We start from the raw sequence: 19,096 nt of genomic DNA, 5'->3' as shown, positions 1-19,096 counted from the left end.
AGGAGGTCATCTGCAGCTGTTGGACAGGTGCATAAGTACCTGATGCTTCTAGCATTAATACTGAGAGCATCAGATTATTATGTACCTGACCAATGGCTGTAAGGAGGGCTCGGACAGCCCCCTGGGCATTGGCCTGCCGGGAAATTTCCCTGTGAGGTATATGGCCAGTATTCCTCTGTAAGTGGGCCAGTCATAATCTGATCCTTGGGATCTTGTGGTGCACCAGTCCAACCCTTATTACAATTATAATATTCCTGAACATTTTTGAAATTTATCATACATACCTTTCTATAAAAAAAAAATAAACTTTTATTTGTTCAGCAACGTTTTACAATTTGTGCAGCAACATTTTAAAATCAGGAATGTAAAAGCACTGACTATTCTAAAATGATTCTAAATGATAAAATGCTGATGTTAATTATCACCTTACTGCCCTAATTAGGCGTCAGTAGGAGCATTTGATCTTACAGGGTCTACACTATGCAGGGCAGCTTTAATCAAAGGGCAAAGGGTGCAAATGCACCCATCCCAACAGCGGTAGGTCACATGACCCATCAAGGACAGTCCTTGATTTTGGCCACCGTCTCGCAGACCTGGAAGGACTGCACATGTCCTGATTTTAACTACATGTTCATCTTGAGGACAAGGATACAGTTGAATACAATGGTGAAGCAAGGAGTTGTCAGATCCCTGCTCTACCATTCACCGCCCCTGTGCTCTCCCCAGCAGGCAGACATGTAACATTCAAATGATTTAGCAATTTCTTGGGCCAGTCATCCCAATAACACCAAAATCATTACATTCCAAAATGACATCCTTTCTAGGCTTCTTGTAAATACTTCACGTATTGACTGTTTAATGCTGGCTTATCAACTTTTCAATTTTCTGAAAATACATTAAGAATTTATGAACTGAAAATAATTTTTTCAATTGTTTCCTTTTTTGCAGGAATGCATTCATATTTTATGGATAAAGATTGAGACATTGCTGTGGCTCCTAGTTTTATGTATAGTTGAATTCTTAATCATTTATTGACATGAGTCACTTCTCCTGAAATTTCTGTTTTAGTAAATTAATGCATCTCCCATGTATATTGTGCCATTCCTTTATTAGTCCTGCTAGAAGTTTATGAATACATTTCTAGCAGTCTTTAATAAAGGTCCATCTAGGTTTTACCAGTGTGTGTGTGTGTGTGTGTGTTGGGGTAGGATAGGATTGGTCCCTGCATAGTCTGACACTATTCAACCAGTTCTGCCAGTGGCAAATGGTGCAGAGACAAACCCCTCACTGGTAACACCCAGTTGGGAAACTGAGTGGGGCAGGGGGCCCATAGTAAGTTTTGCTGTGAGGTCTTGTGAGATCTGTGTACGCCCCTGGCTGAAGACAGTTCTTAAAGGGGTTCTTAAGAATTAATAAAATGAAAATACTTAAATATTACTTTATTATAAACATATTCCTAAATACCTATTATTAGTTATAATGGCCTGTTTTGTCTAGGGAGCAATAACTAGGAGAAATAAACTGCTGCCGTTCTATTAGTACACACAAATCCTGTCGTAATCGCACAGTAGGACAAGTTACTTCACAACACTTAGCTAAGGAGCTGCCTCATCCTTAAAGGGGTTATCCGACTTAAATATATTCATTCTAATTACTCTTATTATATTCCATTGAAAAATTCTTCAAATCACTTACATTATCTATCTTTCCCCATTTGGCCAGTTCACTTATGGGTCATGTGACCGCCGACGTCAGCAAGCTGGCTCTGGCGCCTGACGTCTCGTTTACAGGCTTCTCCCTGCTTGAGGGAGTGGCCCGGCTCTGTAAACGAGACGTCAGAGCCTCTGGTTGCCTCCCCTCTCTCGCTGTTTAGGCTACTTTCACACTAGCGTTCGGGGCTCCGCTTGTGAGTTCCGTTTGAAGGCTCTCACAAGCGTCCCCGAACGGATCCGCTAAGAATGCATCAGTCTGGCTCCGTTTGTCCTCCGCTCCGCTCAGCAGGCGGACACCTGAATGCAGCTTGCAGCGTTCAGGTGTCCGCCTGGCCGTGCGGAGGCAAACAGATCCGTCCAGACTTAGGCTACTTTCACACCTGCGTTTAGGTCGGATCCGTCTGGTATGTGCCCAGACGGATCCGCACCTATTTGCAAACGCTTAGATCCGTTCAGAACGCATCCGTTTGCATTACCATGAACAAAAAAAAAAAAAAAAAAAAAAATTTTTTTTTTTTTTTTTTTTTGTTCATGATAATGCAAACGGATCCGTTTTGACTTTACATTGAAAGTCAATGGGAGACGGATCCGTTTGAAAATTGAGCCATACTGTGTCAACTTCAAACGGATCCGTCCCCATTGACTTACATTGTAAGTCTGGACGGATCCGTTTGCCTCCGCACGGCCAGGCGGACACCTGAACGCTGCAAGCTGCGTTCAGGTGTCCGCCTGCTGAGCGGAACGGAGGACAAACGGAGCCAGACTGATGCATTCTGAGCGGATCCGCATCCATTCAGAATGCATTAGGGCTGGACGGATCCGTTCGGGGCCGCTTGTGAGCCCCTTCAAACGGAACTCACAAGCGGAGCCCCGAACGCTAGTGTGAAAGTAGCCTTACAATGTAAGTCAATGGGGACGGATCCGTTTGAAGTTGACACAGTATGGCTCAATTTTCAAACGGATCCGTCTCCCATTGACTTTCAATGTAAAGTCAAAACGGATCCGTTTGCATTATCATAAACAAAACAAAAAAAAAAAAAATTTTTTTTTTTTGTTCATGGAATGCAAACGGATCCGTTCTGAACGGATCTAAACGTTTGCATTATAGGTGCGGATCCGTCTGGGCACATACCAGACGGATCCGACCTAAACGCAGGTGTGAAAGTAACACTGCCTCGGCGACGGTATGCGATCGCGCATGCGCGGTACGTACCAGAGCCGAGGCGATCTCTTCTCCGGCAGCAGGGTATGTTTCTCGCTCCTGCACTCACTGGGCTAGAGTTAGTGTGATCCGGTGTGATCCCCTCTGCGTCTGGGGATCGTTCTTACAGCCATGTTACCCTCCACAAGTACACATTCAACAGTTACCACCCCCTGGGAAAAATAAATAAATAAATGTCCTTCCTATTTATTGATATAGCTATATATAATCCATATCTGCTACCAATATATATATTTATATAAGCAATATCCATATTGAATATATATTTGAATAATATAAATATTGCTTAGATACAGATACTGCTTATAGTACTTTCACACTAGCGGCAGGACGTATCCGACAGGCTGTTCACCCTGTAGGATCCGCCCTGCCGCTATTTGGCCGTGCCGCTCGACTGCCGCTCCGTCCCCATTGACTATAATGGGGACGGGGGTGGATCTCTGGCGGACTAAGTCTACTTTTACACTTGCAGCAGAGTGATCCGGCGAGCAGTTCCGACGACGGAACTGCCTGCCGGATCTGGCATTGCAAAACAACTGAAGGATGGATCCGTCCTTCCGGTCTGCGCATGCGCAGACCATGAAAACTGTGAAAAAGCCTGCCAGACGGATCCGTCCATCCGCATGACAAGCGGATAGATGGATCCGTTCTTGCAATGCATTTGTAGACAGATCCGTTCCTGCAATGCATTTGTAGACGGATACGTTCTTGCAATGCATTTGTAGACGGATCCGCACCCGTATCCGTCTACAAATGCTGTGAGTTGTCACACTGATTGGCGTATCTGGCAGGCAGCTCCGACGACTGAACTTTCTGCCGGATCCGGCATTGCAAAACAACTGAAGGACGGATCCGTCCTTCCGGTCTGCGACCAGGAAAACTGTGAAAAAGACTACCAGATGGATCCGTCCATCCGCATGACAAGCGGATAGACGGATCCGTTCTTGCAATGCATTTGTAGACGGATCCGTTCTTGCAATGTGCAGGAAGATCTTCTGCCAGTGTGAGCTAGGAGATGATCATGTGTTTTTTTTTTATGCAAAGTGCAGAGCAGGGGGAGGGGAAGGGCAGGTTGTTCACGCCCAGAAATATTCATGAGGCAGAGCTCAGGCTTTGTTGTTATACGCCCCCTCAGCATGGACTTCAGCATGTAAACAAAGCAATGACAGAACCATGAAAAGGTGTAAGTATGGGTTTTTACTTGATGAAATCAAGCTTAACCAATGTATATCCTGATGAGTTTTAAGAGTTTTTTTTTTTTTCCCATAACTTGGATAACCCCTTTAATACAGCTGATCCTGAATACAGCTGATCTTTATCTGAATCTCTGTAGGAATAGAGTTTATGAGGAGATGAAGTACAGACAGGACAGACTGTGGTAATGTGGGGCTGTGGTAATGGAGACTGCATACAAGTGCTGCTGCTCATTATCCACACCCCCACCTCCTCTCCGTACTTCATGTCTCCTCATGAACTCCATTCCTTCAGCTGTATATCATATTAAACTGTAATCAGGATCATAATCCCTGACAAGCAGAACAGAGAGGAGGACGAGGCAGCTCTTTAGCTCAATGTTGTGAAGTAACTTGTCCTGCTGTGTGAGTAGGACAGGTTCTGTGTGTACTAATAGGACCGCAGCCATTTTATTGCTCTCTAGACAAAACGAGCCATTATAACTAATGAAAGTATTTGGGAACACATATATAATAAAGTAATATTTAAGTATTTTCAGTAATTTTATTTTCTTAATTCCCCGAGAACCCCTTCAATGACATTGGCTGTATGTTTGGAGTCGTTGTCCTTTTTCAGAATAAATTTGGAGACAATCAGATGCCTCGCTGATGATATTGCGTGATGGATTAGCATGTTCCTGTATTTCTCAGCACTGAGGACATCATTAATCCTAGCCAAATCCCCAACTCCATTCCCTGAAATGCAGCCCCACACTTTTTTTAATTAGAATTTTTTCATAAAATTTTTTAATGTAATAAAACAAACAATAAATTAGAAATCAGGGGAGTTGAGCTTTGTGTTTTACATTGCCTAAGGATCCGATACGCATACAGCCATTAGATTTTCCTTAGTGTGAAAGAAAGCGAATCGCGCCAACACATCTCTAGGCACTTCCGCTGGCAAACCTTTAGGGTTTAGTAATCGATGAGCTCTATCGAGAAAAAGTTCTGTTTGAGCGGCATTGGGCAACAGGATTGTAAAGAAGTCAATCAGGTACTTATGAAGTTGATCTGGTTTTACCGATTCCAGAATTAATCTAAATCAGATATTATGCGGTGGGAACGATCTTCCAAATCAATCACTTTTGTGCAAAGTGCCGCTAATTCTTCATCTTTCTCATTTGTAGTGTCTACTAGATCGTTATGAGCTTTTGCAAATTCAGACATTTTGTTTTCCAAGTGGGACGTATGCCTTCCAATTTCCACCATTTTGTTTTGTAAAGCTGTCAGCATGTTGCAAAAATCTGCCTGCACGGACATTTGCAGGTCTCCCTTTAGGGCTTTAAGGAAAGACTCTGTGACCGGTCTGTCGGATCCCATGCTGCTGCCAGCAGGGTAAGGCTGAGTACATACTGTGTTTGAGCAGTCTTCATACTGCTGTTCCATGAATAGAACCTGCCCTTGGGGACTAGCAACGTTCACATAATGCTGCCCAGGCGGGGTGTCATGACAAATGTGTGGCGCCACCATATTTCTCCCCATTAAGCTTTCTGGTGTGCGCTGCCCCGATGTGGCAGGGGAGGGGACATGGTGAGATATTGCAGGGCCCTGTATGGACAGCGTCTGGGGCTGGTTACCTGCAGGGGTTTCCCTGTATGGACAGCGTCTGGGGCTGTTACCTGCAGGGGTTTGTGTTACCCTCGCTGGTTCTTAACCACCTCCGGACCGCCTAACGCAGATTCGCGTTCCGGAGGTGGCAGCGCTGCGCACAATCACGCATATACGCGTCATCTCGCGAGACGCGAGATTTCGCTCAAAGCCGGCCTGCGCATGCGCATCGCGGGCCGGCAAAATTAAAAGAACAAGTTCGTCACCAGCCTGCCAGCAACGATCATTGGCTGGCAGGCTGGCGATTTTCAAAAAATCCAATCAAAAGTCATATAACAGATCATATTAGTAAATATGATCTGTTATATGGCTTGTCTGCTCCTCTGCTGGTCCTTTTCGTCGGTTGGATCCAGCAGAGGAGCAGACTGAACTGTGAGTACACCAAACACTACACCTTAGCCCCAGATCACCCCCCTGCACCCCAATTAACCCTTTGATCACCCCTTTGATCGCCCCTGTCAATCACTATTGAAAGGAAAAAAAGTGATCAGTGTAAACTGTCACTTTTTTTTTTTCACTAGTATTGGCTGTTAGGTTTTAGGGATAGTTTAGGCCCCTTGGTTAGGTAGTTTAGCGTGAGTTAGCGCCCAGCCCACCGCACCGCAGTCACTTATTCTCTGTTTAGCGTATCGCTAATCAGCATTTGTACTTTTATAGTATCTGTAAGTGATCAAAACTGATCACGGTCAGATCTATAATAGTATTAGTGTCACCTTAGTTCGCCCTCCACCCAAAACGCAGTGTTTGCCCGATCAAGCCTGATCGGTCGCCCACACGTGCGTTCACCCACGCCCGCCCCACCGCAGTGACAAAAAATATATATTTTTTTATCACTGCGGCGATAAAAAAAATCAGTTTTGATATTTTTTATCAACCGCAGCGGCCTCCGGTACTTCGCTAGCCTCCCCTTTGTAAGACAGGCTTGCTTTTTTTCTTGGGTAGTCTCAGGGAATACCCCTAAATTTAGTAGTCCAAAATGTCAAACAGGGGGTATTCTTCTGAAGAGGCCTACAGGATTCTGACCCAGTCGGATGAGGAGTGGGAACCCTCATCTGACGAATCTAGCGGGTCAGAATATGAACCTGTAGAAAGCAGTGGCTCTCTGACCCAAAGTTCGGACGAGGAGGTTGAGGTCCCTGGCAGCACCAGGCGTACCCGGCCCCGTGTCGCTAGACCACAGGTTATGCAGGATCCGCTTCAAGAGCAGCAGAGTGGGGCTGTCGCTGCCGGATCACGTGGTGAGGCATACACCAGCAGCGCAGCCCTCCCTGGACCTAGTACCAGCACTGCCGTACAACATGGTGACGTGGCGAGCACCAGAAGGGCAGTTGAAGCTGGTACGGTGGCACATGCAGTAGTTACCCCGTCGCAGCCACCGCACAGACAGGCCCGTAGAGCCCCTAGAATCCCTGAGGTGCTGGCAAACCCTGATTGGCAGTCACCAACTTCAGCCGCACCATTAGTTCCCCCTTTCACCGCCCAGTCTGGAGTTCGGGTTGAGACGGCTCAAATCGGTTCGGCCCTGGGATTTTTTGAGCTGTTCTTGACTGCGGAGCTCTTGGACTTAGTCGTGGCAGAGACAAACCGGTATGCCACACAATTTATATCCGCCAACCCGGGAAGCTTTTATGCCCAGCCTTTCCGGTGGAAACCAGTCCAAGTTTCCGAACTTATAATTTTTTTGGGCCTTCTCCTCAACATGGGCCTGACAAAAAAGCATGAATTGCGGTCATATTGGTCCACGAACCCGATTCATCACATGCCCATGTTCTCTGCTGCTATGTCCAGGGCACGATTTGAGGCCATCCTCCGTTTCCTGCATTTTAGCGACAACACCACCTCCCGTCCCAGAGGCCACCCAGCTTTTGACCGGCTCCACAAAATTCGGCCCCTCATAGACCATTTCAACTAGAAATTTGCAGATTTGTATACCCCCGAGCAAAACATCTGCGTAGACGAGTCCCTAATACATTTTACCGGGCGCCTTGGCTTCAAACAATACATCCCAAGCAAGCGTGCCCGGTATGGGGTCAAATTGTATAAGCTCTGTGAAAGGGCCACAGGCTATACCCACAAATTTCGGATCTATGAGGGAAAAGATCAGACCCTGGAGCCGGTCGGTTGCCCTGACTACCTGGGGAGCAGTGGGAAGACAGTCTGGGACTTGGTGTCACCCTTATTCGGCAAGGGGTACCATCTTTATGTGGACAATTTTTACACAAGTGTGGCCCTCTTTAGGCATTTGTTTCTAGAACAGATTTGCGCCTGTGGCACCGCGCGAACTAGTCGCGTGGGCTTCCCCCAACGGCTTGTAACCACCCGTCTTGCAAGGGGGGAGAGGGCTGCCTTGTGTAACGAAGAACTGCTCGCGGTGAAATGGAGAGACAAGCGTGACGTTTACATGCTCTCCTCCATTCACGCAGACACGACAATGTGTCCACGACTATAATGCGCTCATGGGAGGGGTGGACTTCAATGACCAGATGTTGTCTCCGTATTTAGTTTCCCGCAGAACCAGACGCTGGTATAAGAAGGTGTCTGTATATTTAATTCAATTGGCGCTGTATAATAGTTTTGTTCTCTACAGTAAGGCTGGGAGAACAGGATCCTTCCTCAAATTCCAGGAAGAGATCATCGAGAACCTCCTTTACCCAGGAGGTTCCGTGGCCCCATCCACCAGTGTAGTTAGCCGTCTACACGAGCGACATTTCCCCAGTGTCGTTCCTGGTACCTCAACCCAACCGTCACCCCGAAAAAGATGTCGTGTCTGTAGCAGGAGTGGAATAAGGCGTGACACCCGCTATTTCTGTCCTGACTGTCCTGACCACCCTGCCCTATGCTTTGGTGAGTGTTTCCGGAAGTACCACACACAGGTACACCTAGCATAGGGATTGCATCTCACAGGACAGGCACACAGGGCTATTAGGGCCCTTTTACTCACAGCTGCTGCAAACCTCTCCTTTCACCTGGGATAAAGTGCATAACGTACTTTGCCACATCTTTGGGCGATTTGCGCTTTGCACATTGTCCCGTGGGGAAGGAGAGGTTTATTCTATAAAGGTAAAAAAAACTAAACAAAAAAAAAATTACCGGTAAGTAAAAAAGTTTAAAAAAAGTTAATATGTTCTGTTCTAAAGTTAATAAAGTTATTGCGTTGCGGCCTGGTTTTTTCTTTTTTGTTTTGTTTTTTTTACCTTTCAGGTGGACCAACCGATCGACTAGCTGCAGCACTGATGTGCATTCGGACAGAAGCATTGCGCTGCTGTCAGATTACACGCAAGTCGGTGTATGCGGCGCTGCAAGACGAGATTTCTCCTCTGCAGTAAAAGATACGTTTGCCGAGGCATATGAGCTGAGGAGGTGGCGGTGTTCATATACTTTGGCAAACACTTTGTATATATAAAAAAAAAAATCCCGGCAATGATTTATTCATCCACATCGATTGATGTGAATGGAGAAATCGGGTTTGCCAGGGCATTACGGGCTAAGTGGGTATGGATGTTGGGCGGAGCTCCTATGTCCTGGCAGACGCCTTTCCCCTCCTTTTTCTTTTTTTGGCAGAGATTTTTTCATCCACATTGATCGATGCGAATGAAGAAATCTGTGCCGTTCATTTTTTTCTTTCAGCCCAGAGGCTGAACGGAAAAAAAAAATCTCATTACCTGTATGCTCAATATAAGGAGAATAGCAGAAACTCCTAATGCTGGGCATACATGTAATGATTGCGGAGACCCTCAAATGCCAGGGCAGTACAAACACCCCACAAATAACACCATTTTGGAAAGAAGACACCCCAAGGTATTCGCTGAGGGGCATATTGAGTCCATGAAAGATTGAAATTTTTGTCCCAAGTTAGCGGAAAGGGAGACTTTGTGAGAACAAAATCAAAAAAATCAATTTCCGCTAACTTGTGCCAAAATTTTTTTTTTTCTATGAACTCGCCATGCCCCTCATTGAATACCTTGGGGTGTCTTCTTTCCAAAATGGGGTCACATGTGGGGTATTTATACTGCCCTGGCATTTTAGGGGCCCCAAAGCGTGAGAAGAAGTCTGGTATCCAAATGTCTAAAAATGCCCTCCTAAAAGGAATTTGGGCACCTTTGCCCACCTAGGCTGCAAAAAAGTGTCACACATGTGGTATCTCCGTATTCAGGAGAAGTTGGGGAATATGTTTTGGGGTGTCATTTTACATATACCCATGCTGGGTGAGATAAATATCTTGGTCAAATGCCAGCTTTGTATAAAAAAATGGGAAAAGTTGTCTTTTGCCAAGATATTTCTCTCACCCAGCATGGGTATATGTAAAATGACACCACAAAACACATTCCCCAACTTCTCCTGAATACGGCGATACCACATGTGTGACACTTTTTTGCAGCCTAGGTGGGCAAAGGGGCCCACATTCCAAAGAGCACCTTTCGGATTTCACAGGTCATTTACCTACTTACCACACATTAGGGCCCCTGGAAAATGCCAGGGGAGTATAACTACCCCACAAGTGACCCCATTTTGGAAAGAAGACACCCCAAGGTATTCCGTGAGGGGCATGGCAAGTTCCTAGAATTTTTTATTTTTTGTCACAAGTTAGTGGAAAATGATGATTTTTTTTTTCATACAAAGTCTCATATTCTACTAACTTGTGACAAAAAATAAAAACTTCCATGAACTCACTATGCCCATCAGCGAATACCTTGGGGTCTCTTCTTTCCAAAATGGGGTCATTTGTGGGGTAGTTATACTGCCCTGGCATTCTAGGGGCCCAAATGTGTGGTAAGGAGTTTGAAATCAAATTCTGTAAAAACTGACCAGTGAAATCCGAAAGGTGCTCTTTGGAATATGGGCCCCTTTGCCCACCTAGGCTGCAAAAAAGTGTCACACATGTGGTATCTCTGTATTCAGGAGAAGTTGAGGAATGTGTTTTGGGGTGTCTTTTTACATATACCCATGCTGGGTGAGATAAATATCTTGGTCAAATGCCAACTTTGTATAAAAAAATGGGAAAAGTTGTCTTTTGCCAAGATATTTCTCTCACCCAGCATGGGTATATGTAAAATGACACCCCAAAACACATTCCCCAACTTCTCCTGAGTACAGAGATACCAGATGTGTGACACTTTTTTGCAGCCTAGGTGGGCAAAGGGGCCCATATTACAAAGAGCACCTTTCGGATTTCACTGGTCAGTTTTTACAGAATTTGATTTCAAACTCCTTATCACACATTTGGGCCCCTAGAATGCCAGGGCAGTATAACCACCCCACAAGTGACCCCATTTTGGAAAGAAGAGACCCCAAGGTATTTCATGATGGGCATAGTGAGTTCATAGAACTTTTTATTTTTTGTCACAAGTTAGTGGAATAGGAGACTTTGTAAGAAAAAAAAATAAAAAATTAAAATCATCATTTTCCGCTAACTTGTGACAAAAAATAAAAAGTCCTATGAACTCACTATGCCCATCAGCGAATACCTTAGGGTGTGTACTTTCCGAAATGGGGTCATTTGTTGGGTGTTTGTACTGTCTGGGCATTGTAGAACCTCAGGAAACATGACAGGTGCTCAGAAAGTCAGAGCTGCTTCAAAAAGCGGAAATTCACATTTTTGTACCATAGTTTGTAAACGCTATAACTTTTACCCAAACCATTTTTTTTTTACCCAAACATTTTTTTTTTATCAAAGACATGTAGAACAATAAATTTAGAGCAAAATTTATATATGGATCTCGTTTTTTTTTGCAAAATTTTACAACTGAAAGTGAAAAATGACATTTTTTTGCAAAAAAATCGTTAAATTTCGATTAATAACAAAAAAAGTAAAAATGTCAGCAGCAATGAAATACCACCAAATGAAAGCTCTATTCGTGAGAAGAAAAGGAGGTAAAATTCATTTGGGTGGTAAGTTGCATGACCGAGCAATAAACGGTGAAAGTAGTGTAGGTCAGAAGTGTAAAAAGTGGCCTGGTCTTTCAGGGTGTTTAAGCACTGGGGGCTCAGGTGGTTGTTAAAGAGATTGCTGCACGCTTCTACCGCCGCCATTTTAGGTTGCGCTGGCAACGGGGAAAAACTGCATCAATTTACCGGAGGCCACCTTTTTCCTGGTCTTCTTCATCTTCAAGTCTGGCATGGTGAAGATTTCTTTATGTGCAGTGAACTTTAGGTAAGTTCTGCAGGCTTTTTGCCGGCGTCTCAGATCTGAAGCGCCGGAGCAGAGTTGAAGTGCGTCTCACTCCATGCCCTGCCGGCCATGCCGCCCCCTTGTAAACACAATATAACCTCTCAATACAAATAGGACAAGACACCAGCTTCTTCCACACCCAAACTTTATTATTGCACTTGCAAAAAAGACAGAAAAGAAATAATTGTTTAAATCAATTAAAAAACAATCAAATTTAAAGAAAGGAACCTTCAGCGCACTGCATTCCTTATCATTAACATTCAGATTCATAGAATATCATGTACATGTCATATATGCAGATCATTAATGCAGTATATTTGCTCCATCATACCTCAAGAGATCTTTATAGTAACATCATGAACCTGTGAAGCAGAGGTTTAGACACACAGGGTATCTATAGTTCATCTAAACTGATCACTGTGATTCATGAGAAAATAAGAAACTAATTTGCATTTATAGAATAAATTCATTTGCATTTTAATTAAAACTTGTCCCAAACATGCAAAAAAGACAATGAGATACCTGGCCAATTATTGATTATTTCTATTGTGAAAGCAGACGGTATTGAAAAACTTTTACTAATGAACCATGCTATTGATTAAAGTCTTATCATACCCACCCAATCAAACCTGAACCTGTCAATGTGCTGCCCCTGATAATGAGCAGGCGTCTAAAAGAATACAACTAACTGTCATGGATGGATATCGGAGAGAGTAAATGGGGTTCAGGCTTCCAGTTCCCAGGGTTTTTTACATGACACATTTTGTTATGGCAGACACAGGGGCAATAGTACTAAGAGGTGATACAATGGACTTATGTAAAGAAAGTTTCATCTTTGTATAATGAACATTTCTATGGTTTTCTAATATACTTTGTGTTTCTATTTATCCCCATTTTCAAGATCTGCAAGTCTACAATCATTTGTATTACAATATATCAGCGTGGCCTACATTGCTACATTGTAATAAGCCATCAGCTGTATAAGCAGCAGTAGGTCAGGGGGAGTCACCCTTTTAATGCAAAAACAATTAATGCTTCCGTTCAAATCATGAAACTAGAATGGAATTAAAACATTGTATATTAGGAGGTTGTATATCCTTTAGATATCCAATTACCGTAATAAACTTTATTCCCAACAAACTAGACACCCCTTTTACATATAAGCCTAAAGAAATTGTATTTGGTTACTTATACATGCACTTAGATTTTAAAGACAATTATAGGGTCAGCCATTTTATTAAAAAAACATATGCCATTTTTATTTCATAATGTAGAATTAAAGGCTATGGCCGTTTTGATTACATAAATTTTATTACTGAATGGTACTTATTTGGGGATAAACAATTGTTCTTCATTAAAAATTCTTAACTGTTGGTCTTCTGCAGCGGGGATCTTTTAACATACGGTGATGGCCACTCTGTCCCCTAGAAGGTGAATTCCATCAGAGGAGCCGTCTGATGGCTCATTTTCTAACTTTTTATGCAAACTCAAACACTTAATGAAGCTAAATTCTTATCAATTTGCTATGAATTCAGCTTAAATGAGAGTTTATGAGCTTTCAGGGGTGCAGAGATATGGTGTACAGATCGAGCTTTTAGCTCCTATGCAGCAGCACTGTATGTGAAAAATTGTAGGCAGTAGTGAACAAGTGGTTACAGTTTTTTTTAATAAAGACCAATTTGAATTTGTCTCAGCCCCAAATAAGTACAATGCAATAATAAAAAAGTATCAAGCTACTCATCTTAAAATATATCAGATCAGGGACGCTCAACCTGCGGCCCTCCAGCTGTTGTAAAACTACAAATCCCACAATGCCCTGCTGTAGACTGATAGCTATAGGCTGTCCAGGCATGCTGGGAGTTGTAGTTTTGCAACAGCTGGAGGGCTGCAGGTTGGGCATCCCTGGTCTAGATCATATGCATTTAAACTCCACCCTGCCCCAAACCTGTTCTGGATCCCTACTTCTGGGTGGTGTTTAGATAAACCCTGCACATTTTTGAGGGGGGACAAGCAAAATTTGTCGGGATGATCCCAGTAAATTCATGACTGTTGCAACTGTGCATATGCCAGGAAAACCAGAAATGTTTTTTTTTTTTTTTAGAAATGATCCACAATGGAGGACGCATTAATGGCGTTGTATGCCTCTTACAGCACAGTAGCAGCTATATAGTAAATTCAATAGGGAACACTGAAATTTCAGTAGTGCATGTACAGTTAAATTTCTTTCCACACACAAAGATGGCCCTGTTAACAAAATGGCTGACTTATATTAGTAATAGGCAATAACAGTAACAATGCATTATTATCTATGATATTCACAGTGCCAGAAGATGAGACACGTCAATTTGTATGGTCACAAGGCAAGTTATGGAAAACAGCATATTTCTAACAGAAATCATTATAGACAACAGGGTGCAACGTGACGGCTTTATTATTCCATTACAAAAACTTCCAAACCGTTGCACCACTTTACACATAATAGATTAGTAGTATGCATCCGCCATTCCTCCAAATGCAGCCTAATGACGTCTCTGACACTGCGGTGCTGATCATGCCCTATTGCTGCAACCACCATACCACTGCTAGGCATAAAATCTATCTGTAGTTCCATGTTTTAATCCAAGGGATGTTAAAAAATCATAAGAACTGCCTACTAGCGAAATTCTACTATTGAAGGGTAAATGGATAGTCGCCTTGTTAAATATGTATAGGTAGTCCATTTTCTCCGCTCTTGTGTCTGCCATTTCCACTACTGTAAAGCTAGTCTAGGTCAAGCAGCTGTGCATAATGCATGGATCAGGGAAATCAGCCTGTAAAAATACATCCGGTCATTTGGTCTCAGGGAGATTAAGACGCCCCCGTATTGCGGATTCTCTACTCCTGCCACATGGCTCCGTTTTCTCCGTTCTCATGGAATTTGTGCAAGTGGTCGGAGTATCTAAAAGTGAAAGATGAAGTACAGGATTACTGTAGGCAATCTTCTGATGTCATTTAAATGACATTGTAATAAGAGGAAACGCTCATATCCATTTCTACTTTGCAAAAATTATAGTAATATACAGACTGAAGACACTTATGTAGTCAAATATTCATATGGCGTGTGGCTTATGTACTGTACACAGTTCATGCTACCAAGACAGATACTGACAACAACTTTTTTTTGAAAATGTTGTAACATTTACTGGCACAATTTCTTATATTACCTGTGGATGACTACAGAAGGATATGCCCACACATTCGACTTCGGAGGCTTCGATTAAGTGCCAGCATGTCGTCATTTGCCATGAGCAAGGCACGTTATTATATCTGCGCTAGGGCTTTCAGTTGTGCCAAGTATGTTGCATCATGTTAAATGATAATACAATATTTAACAAATTGTGCAAAACCAGAATATGAATGAGTAAAACTTGGGTTTCAAGTTTCTCACCACAGAAGCTATCAGAATACCAGCGTCAGTTAAAGCAGTGCCTTTCAAACTCTCAGCTTGGCGTCACTGGTGAAAAGTGCCACCCCAGTTATTGGTGGTCTGACTTGACACATGCTGCACAAACCTTAAAGGGGTTGTCTCACCGCATTAATCAAGAGTCATTCTGCTTATTGCAGTCTGATGATCGATTTTGCCATTTAATTTTGTTTTCCATTGTGTCTCTGTGAGATCTTATTTCCAAACTAAGAACCCCAAATTGCCTGCTCGTTTCTAGGGGTTACGACCACCGCTGTAGAGCTATCAGCAGTGGCCGTGCAGGCGCATGGAAAGAGCTTTGGCTGGCTGCAGCTTTTTACCCTGGCTACACCAATCTGTGATCCTGCAACACAACTAACTCCTTCTACACTTATTTAATGATCCACTGAATTAAGGTGGCAAATAAAACTTGAGCAATAATTTTTCATTTTTAGCATGGACTTTGGCCAAAGGTGAAGCCCAATTGTCACTATATTCTGGATGATAATGTCCCAGTAGAAAAAAGCTGAAGAAGCAAAGAGTTGGACCTTCCTGTATTTAGTGAATGGGGTTATTTCAGGGTTTGTCCTGAGGCCTTGTAAATGAGACTCACAGAGTACAGGGGGTGCTATACATGGCTTCTGTATTCTGCAGAGACTTAGATGACCCTCATCTACGAACAAAACATTTCTACTTGTAAATAGATCCCTTCCTATACAGTCAGGGGCGTAACTACCATAGCGGCAGACCATGCGACTGCTATGGGGCCCAGGGCAAGAGGGGGCCCAGTCTTAGTTGGGATTATCTCCTCTTCTACTGGAGGTGAAAACTTGGTCAGGACTCTACTCTTTAAAGGAACAACTTTTAGCAAATGAAGCAGTGGAAAAATGGCCAAAGGGTCATAGAAAGGGGTTTAGGCAGAAACCGTTCTGTCCTGTCTAGGGGGCCTGGTTTGATTCTTGCATGGGGCCCCTACTTCTCTATGTACGCCACTGTATACAGTATATTATATATTATTTATTAATAGTATTATTATATTATGTATTATACATTATAATTGGAGGATCGCTTGTAACAAAACTCTCTAATATAATATGCGAACAAAGACTTTATCCAAAATGAAACCTATATGGCCATTTATTTACTGCCTTATCCGCAGTCACAGATAAATAATATCTATAGTTCTTTTATAGTCCTAGAGCTTGTGTCCGTAGAGCTTGTGCATTGTCTCCCACTTTGTACTGAGCATGTATAGGGTTTCAGTGTAATGTGCGTTTAGAAGCAGAATAGAATGAGTAAGGTATAATGGTCTGTTAATGCCTTGGGTTAATGGTCCGAGCCATCAGGAGACACGGTCCTCTGCTCTGCATTTTCATGAGCATCAATAGGCAAAAGTGGGAGGAAATGGTTTACACAGCCTACTATTTTTGGATGTATTGATATCCCCAATTGGGAATGTAAGGAAGTAGTCAATCTCAGTAACGGTGGTAACAAGATAACATGAGCACTATTCTGTGATAGAAAATCCCTCACCCCCATATTTATAGTGGAGAGCTCATACGCTCCATCTCCCGCACCTCACAGTAGCACATTGACTATTTAAAGGTACACAAAAGACGCATAGAGCAACACCAGGGGTATATAAAAAAAAACAGGGGGAAGAGTATATAAACCACTCACCTTGGAGCCAAATGGGGGTGCATGAAGCTATTGTCTTGCCAGAAAAGTATCAAGAGAAAGAAAAAAAAGAGACTTCTGCTTGTTAAAGGAACTGACCTTGGTATATCCGTTTATTTGTGTAAAATAGCAATGCATTTCTGGTCTGAACTAGGAAGGGGTTAGTCCAGCCCAGAAACTCGTTGCCATTTTCAACAAATAAACGGTTATATGGTTGGAAGTTCCTTTAGCGAGCAATGCCTGCGAGAAGTCTCTTTTTCTCTGTTTCTATTGATGCATTACTATTTAGGCTTTCTGATCCAAGGAGTATCAGGAACTGATGGACAATATGTAGGAACACTGGCCTTTGTATTTTGTCTTAGTGGCACACTGTTACTACACTGCAACGGTTTATTCTCCAAACCCTACTTTGCGGCATCTCATCCATGTGTTGCGATAAGGAGGTCTATAAAATACTGGCTTTAATGGTCAGTGAGGATTTTGCATGTCTAACTATGAAGTAGCTATGGCAATGCAAATTTCTTGTGTTACAACATATCTAGGTCATGTTTTAAGCTTTCTCAGACTACCAGGGTAAGCAATTATGCTTGAACCTATTATGTAAGATTATGATAAGGCCTCATGCACACGGACGTTTTTTTCACGGTCCGCAAAAACGGGGTCCGTAGGTCCGTGATCCGTGACTGTTTTTTCGTCCGTGGGTCTTTCTTGATTTTTGGAGGATCCACGGACATGAAAAAAAAGTCGTTTTGGTGTCCGCCTGGCCGTGCGGAGCCAAACGAATCCGTCCTGAATTACAATGCAAGTAAATGGGGACGGATCCGTTTGACGTTGACACAATATGGTGCCATTTCAAACGGATCCGTCCCCATTGACTTTCAATGTAAAGTCTGGAGTCCCTTTTATACCATCGGAGTTTTCTCCAATCCGATGGTATATTTTAACTTGAAGCGTCCCCATCACCATGGGAACGCCTCTATGTTAGAATATACTGTCGGATATGAGTTACATCGTGAAACCTCATTTCCGACAGTATATTCTAACACAGAGGCGTTCCCATGGTGATGGGGACGCTTCTAGTTAGAATATACTACAAACTGTTTACATGACTGCCCCCTGCTGCCTAGCAGCATCCGATCTCTTACAGGGGGCCGTGATCAGCACAATTAACCCCTCAGGTGCCGCACCTGAAGGGGTTAATTGTACTATCATATCCCCCTGTAAGAGATCAGGGCTGCCAGGCAGCAGGGGGCAGACCTTTCCCCCCCTCCCCAGTTTGAATATCATTGGTGGCCAGTGCGGCCCCCCCCCCTTCCTCCCTCTATTGTAATAAATCGTTGGTGGCACAGTGTGCGCCCCCCATCGGCCCCCCCTCCCTCTATAGCATTAACAACATTGGTGGCCAGTGTGCGGCCTCCCATCTCTCCCCCCCCCCCCCCCGATCATTGGTGGCAGCGGGTTACTAGCAATAGTACAATAGTAAAAGATTCAGACTTACCTGGGAGCTGCGATGTCTGTGTCCGGCCGGGAGCTCCTCCTACTGGTAAGTGACAGTTCATTTAGCAATGCGCCGCACAGACCTGTCACTTACCAGTAGGTGGAGCTCCCGGCCGGACACGAACATCGCAGCAGCCAGGAGCAGGTAAGTATGAATCTTCTACTATTGTACTATTGCTAAGTAACCATGGCAACCAGGACTGTAGTAGCGTCCTGGTTGCCATGGTTACCGATCGGAGCCCCAGCGATTAAACTGGGACTCCGATCGGAACTCCGCTGCCACCAATGATGGGGGGGGGGGGGGGAGATGGGAGGCCGCACACTGGCCACCAATGTTGTTAATGCTATAGAGGGAGGGGGGGCCGATGGGGGGCGCACACTGTGCCACCAACGAATTATTACAATAGAGGGAGGGGGGGGCCGCACTGGCCACCAACGAATTATTACAATAGAGGGGGGGGGGGGGCCGCACTGGCCACCAATGATATTCAAACTGGGGAGGGGGGGAGGGTCTGCCCCCTGCTGCCTGGCAGCCCT

The 19,096-nt window shown here is 43.9% G+C and overlaps 1 protein-coding gene across 1 annotated transcript in view; it reads right to left on the bottom strand.

Annotated features, from left to right (window-relative positions):
• Positions 1-14,458: 14,458 nt before the first annotated feature.
• CUX1 (cut like homeobox 1) overlaps positions 14,459-19,096 on the bottom strand; it is a 357,714-nt gene continuing 353,076 nt past the window's right edge. Inside the window, 1 exon segment of the mRNA XM_040423522.1 lies at positions 14,459-14,881. Coding sequence (XP_040279456.1) covers positions 14,818-14,881 — 64 coding nt within the window. The 3' untranslated portion in view covers positions 14,459-14,817.

This window comes from Bufo bufo, chromosome 3 (assembly GCF_905171765.1).
Source record: "Bufo bufo chromosome 3, aBufBuf1.1, whole genome shotgun sequence".
Classification (NCBI taxonomy): Eukaryota; Metazoa; Chordata; class Amphibia; order Anura; family Bufonidae; genus Bufo; species Bufo bufo.
This window is presented reverse-complemented; position numbering and strand designations above follow the sequence as displayed.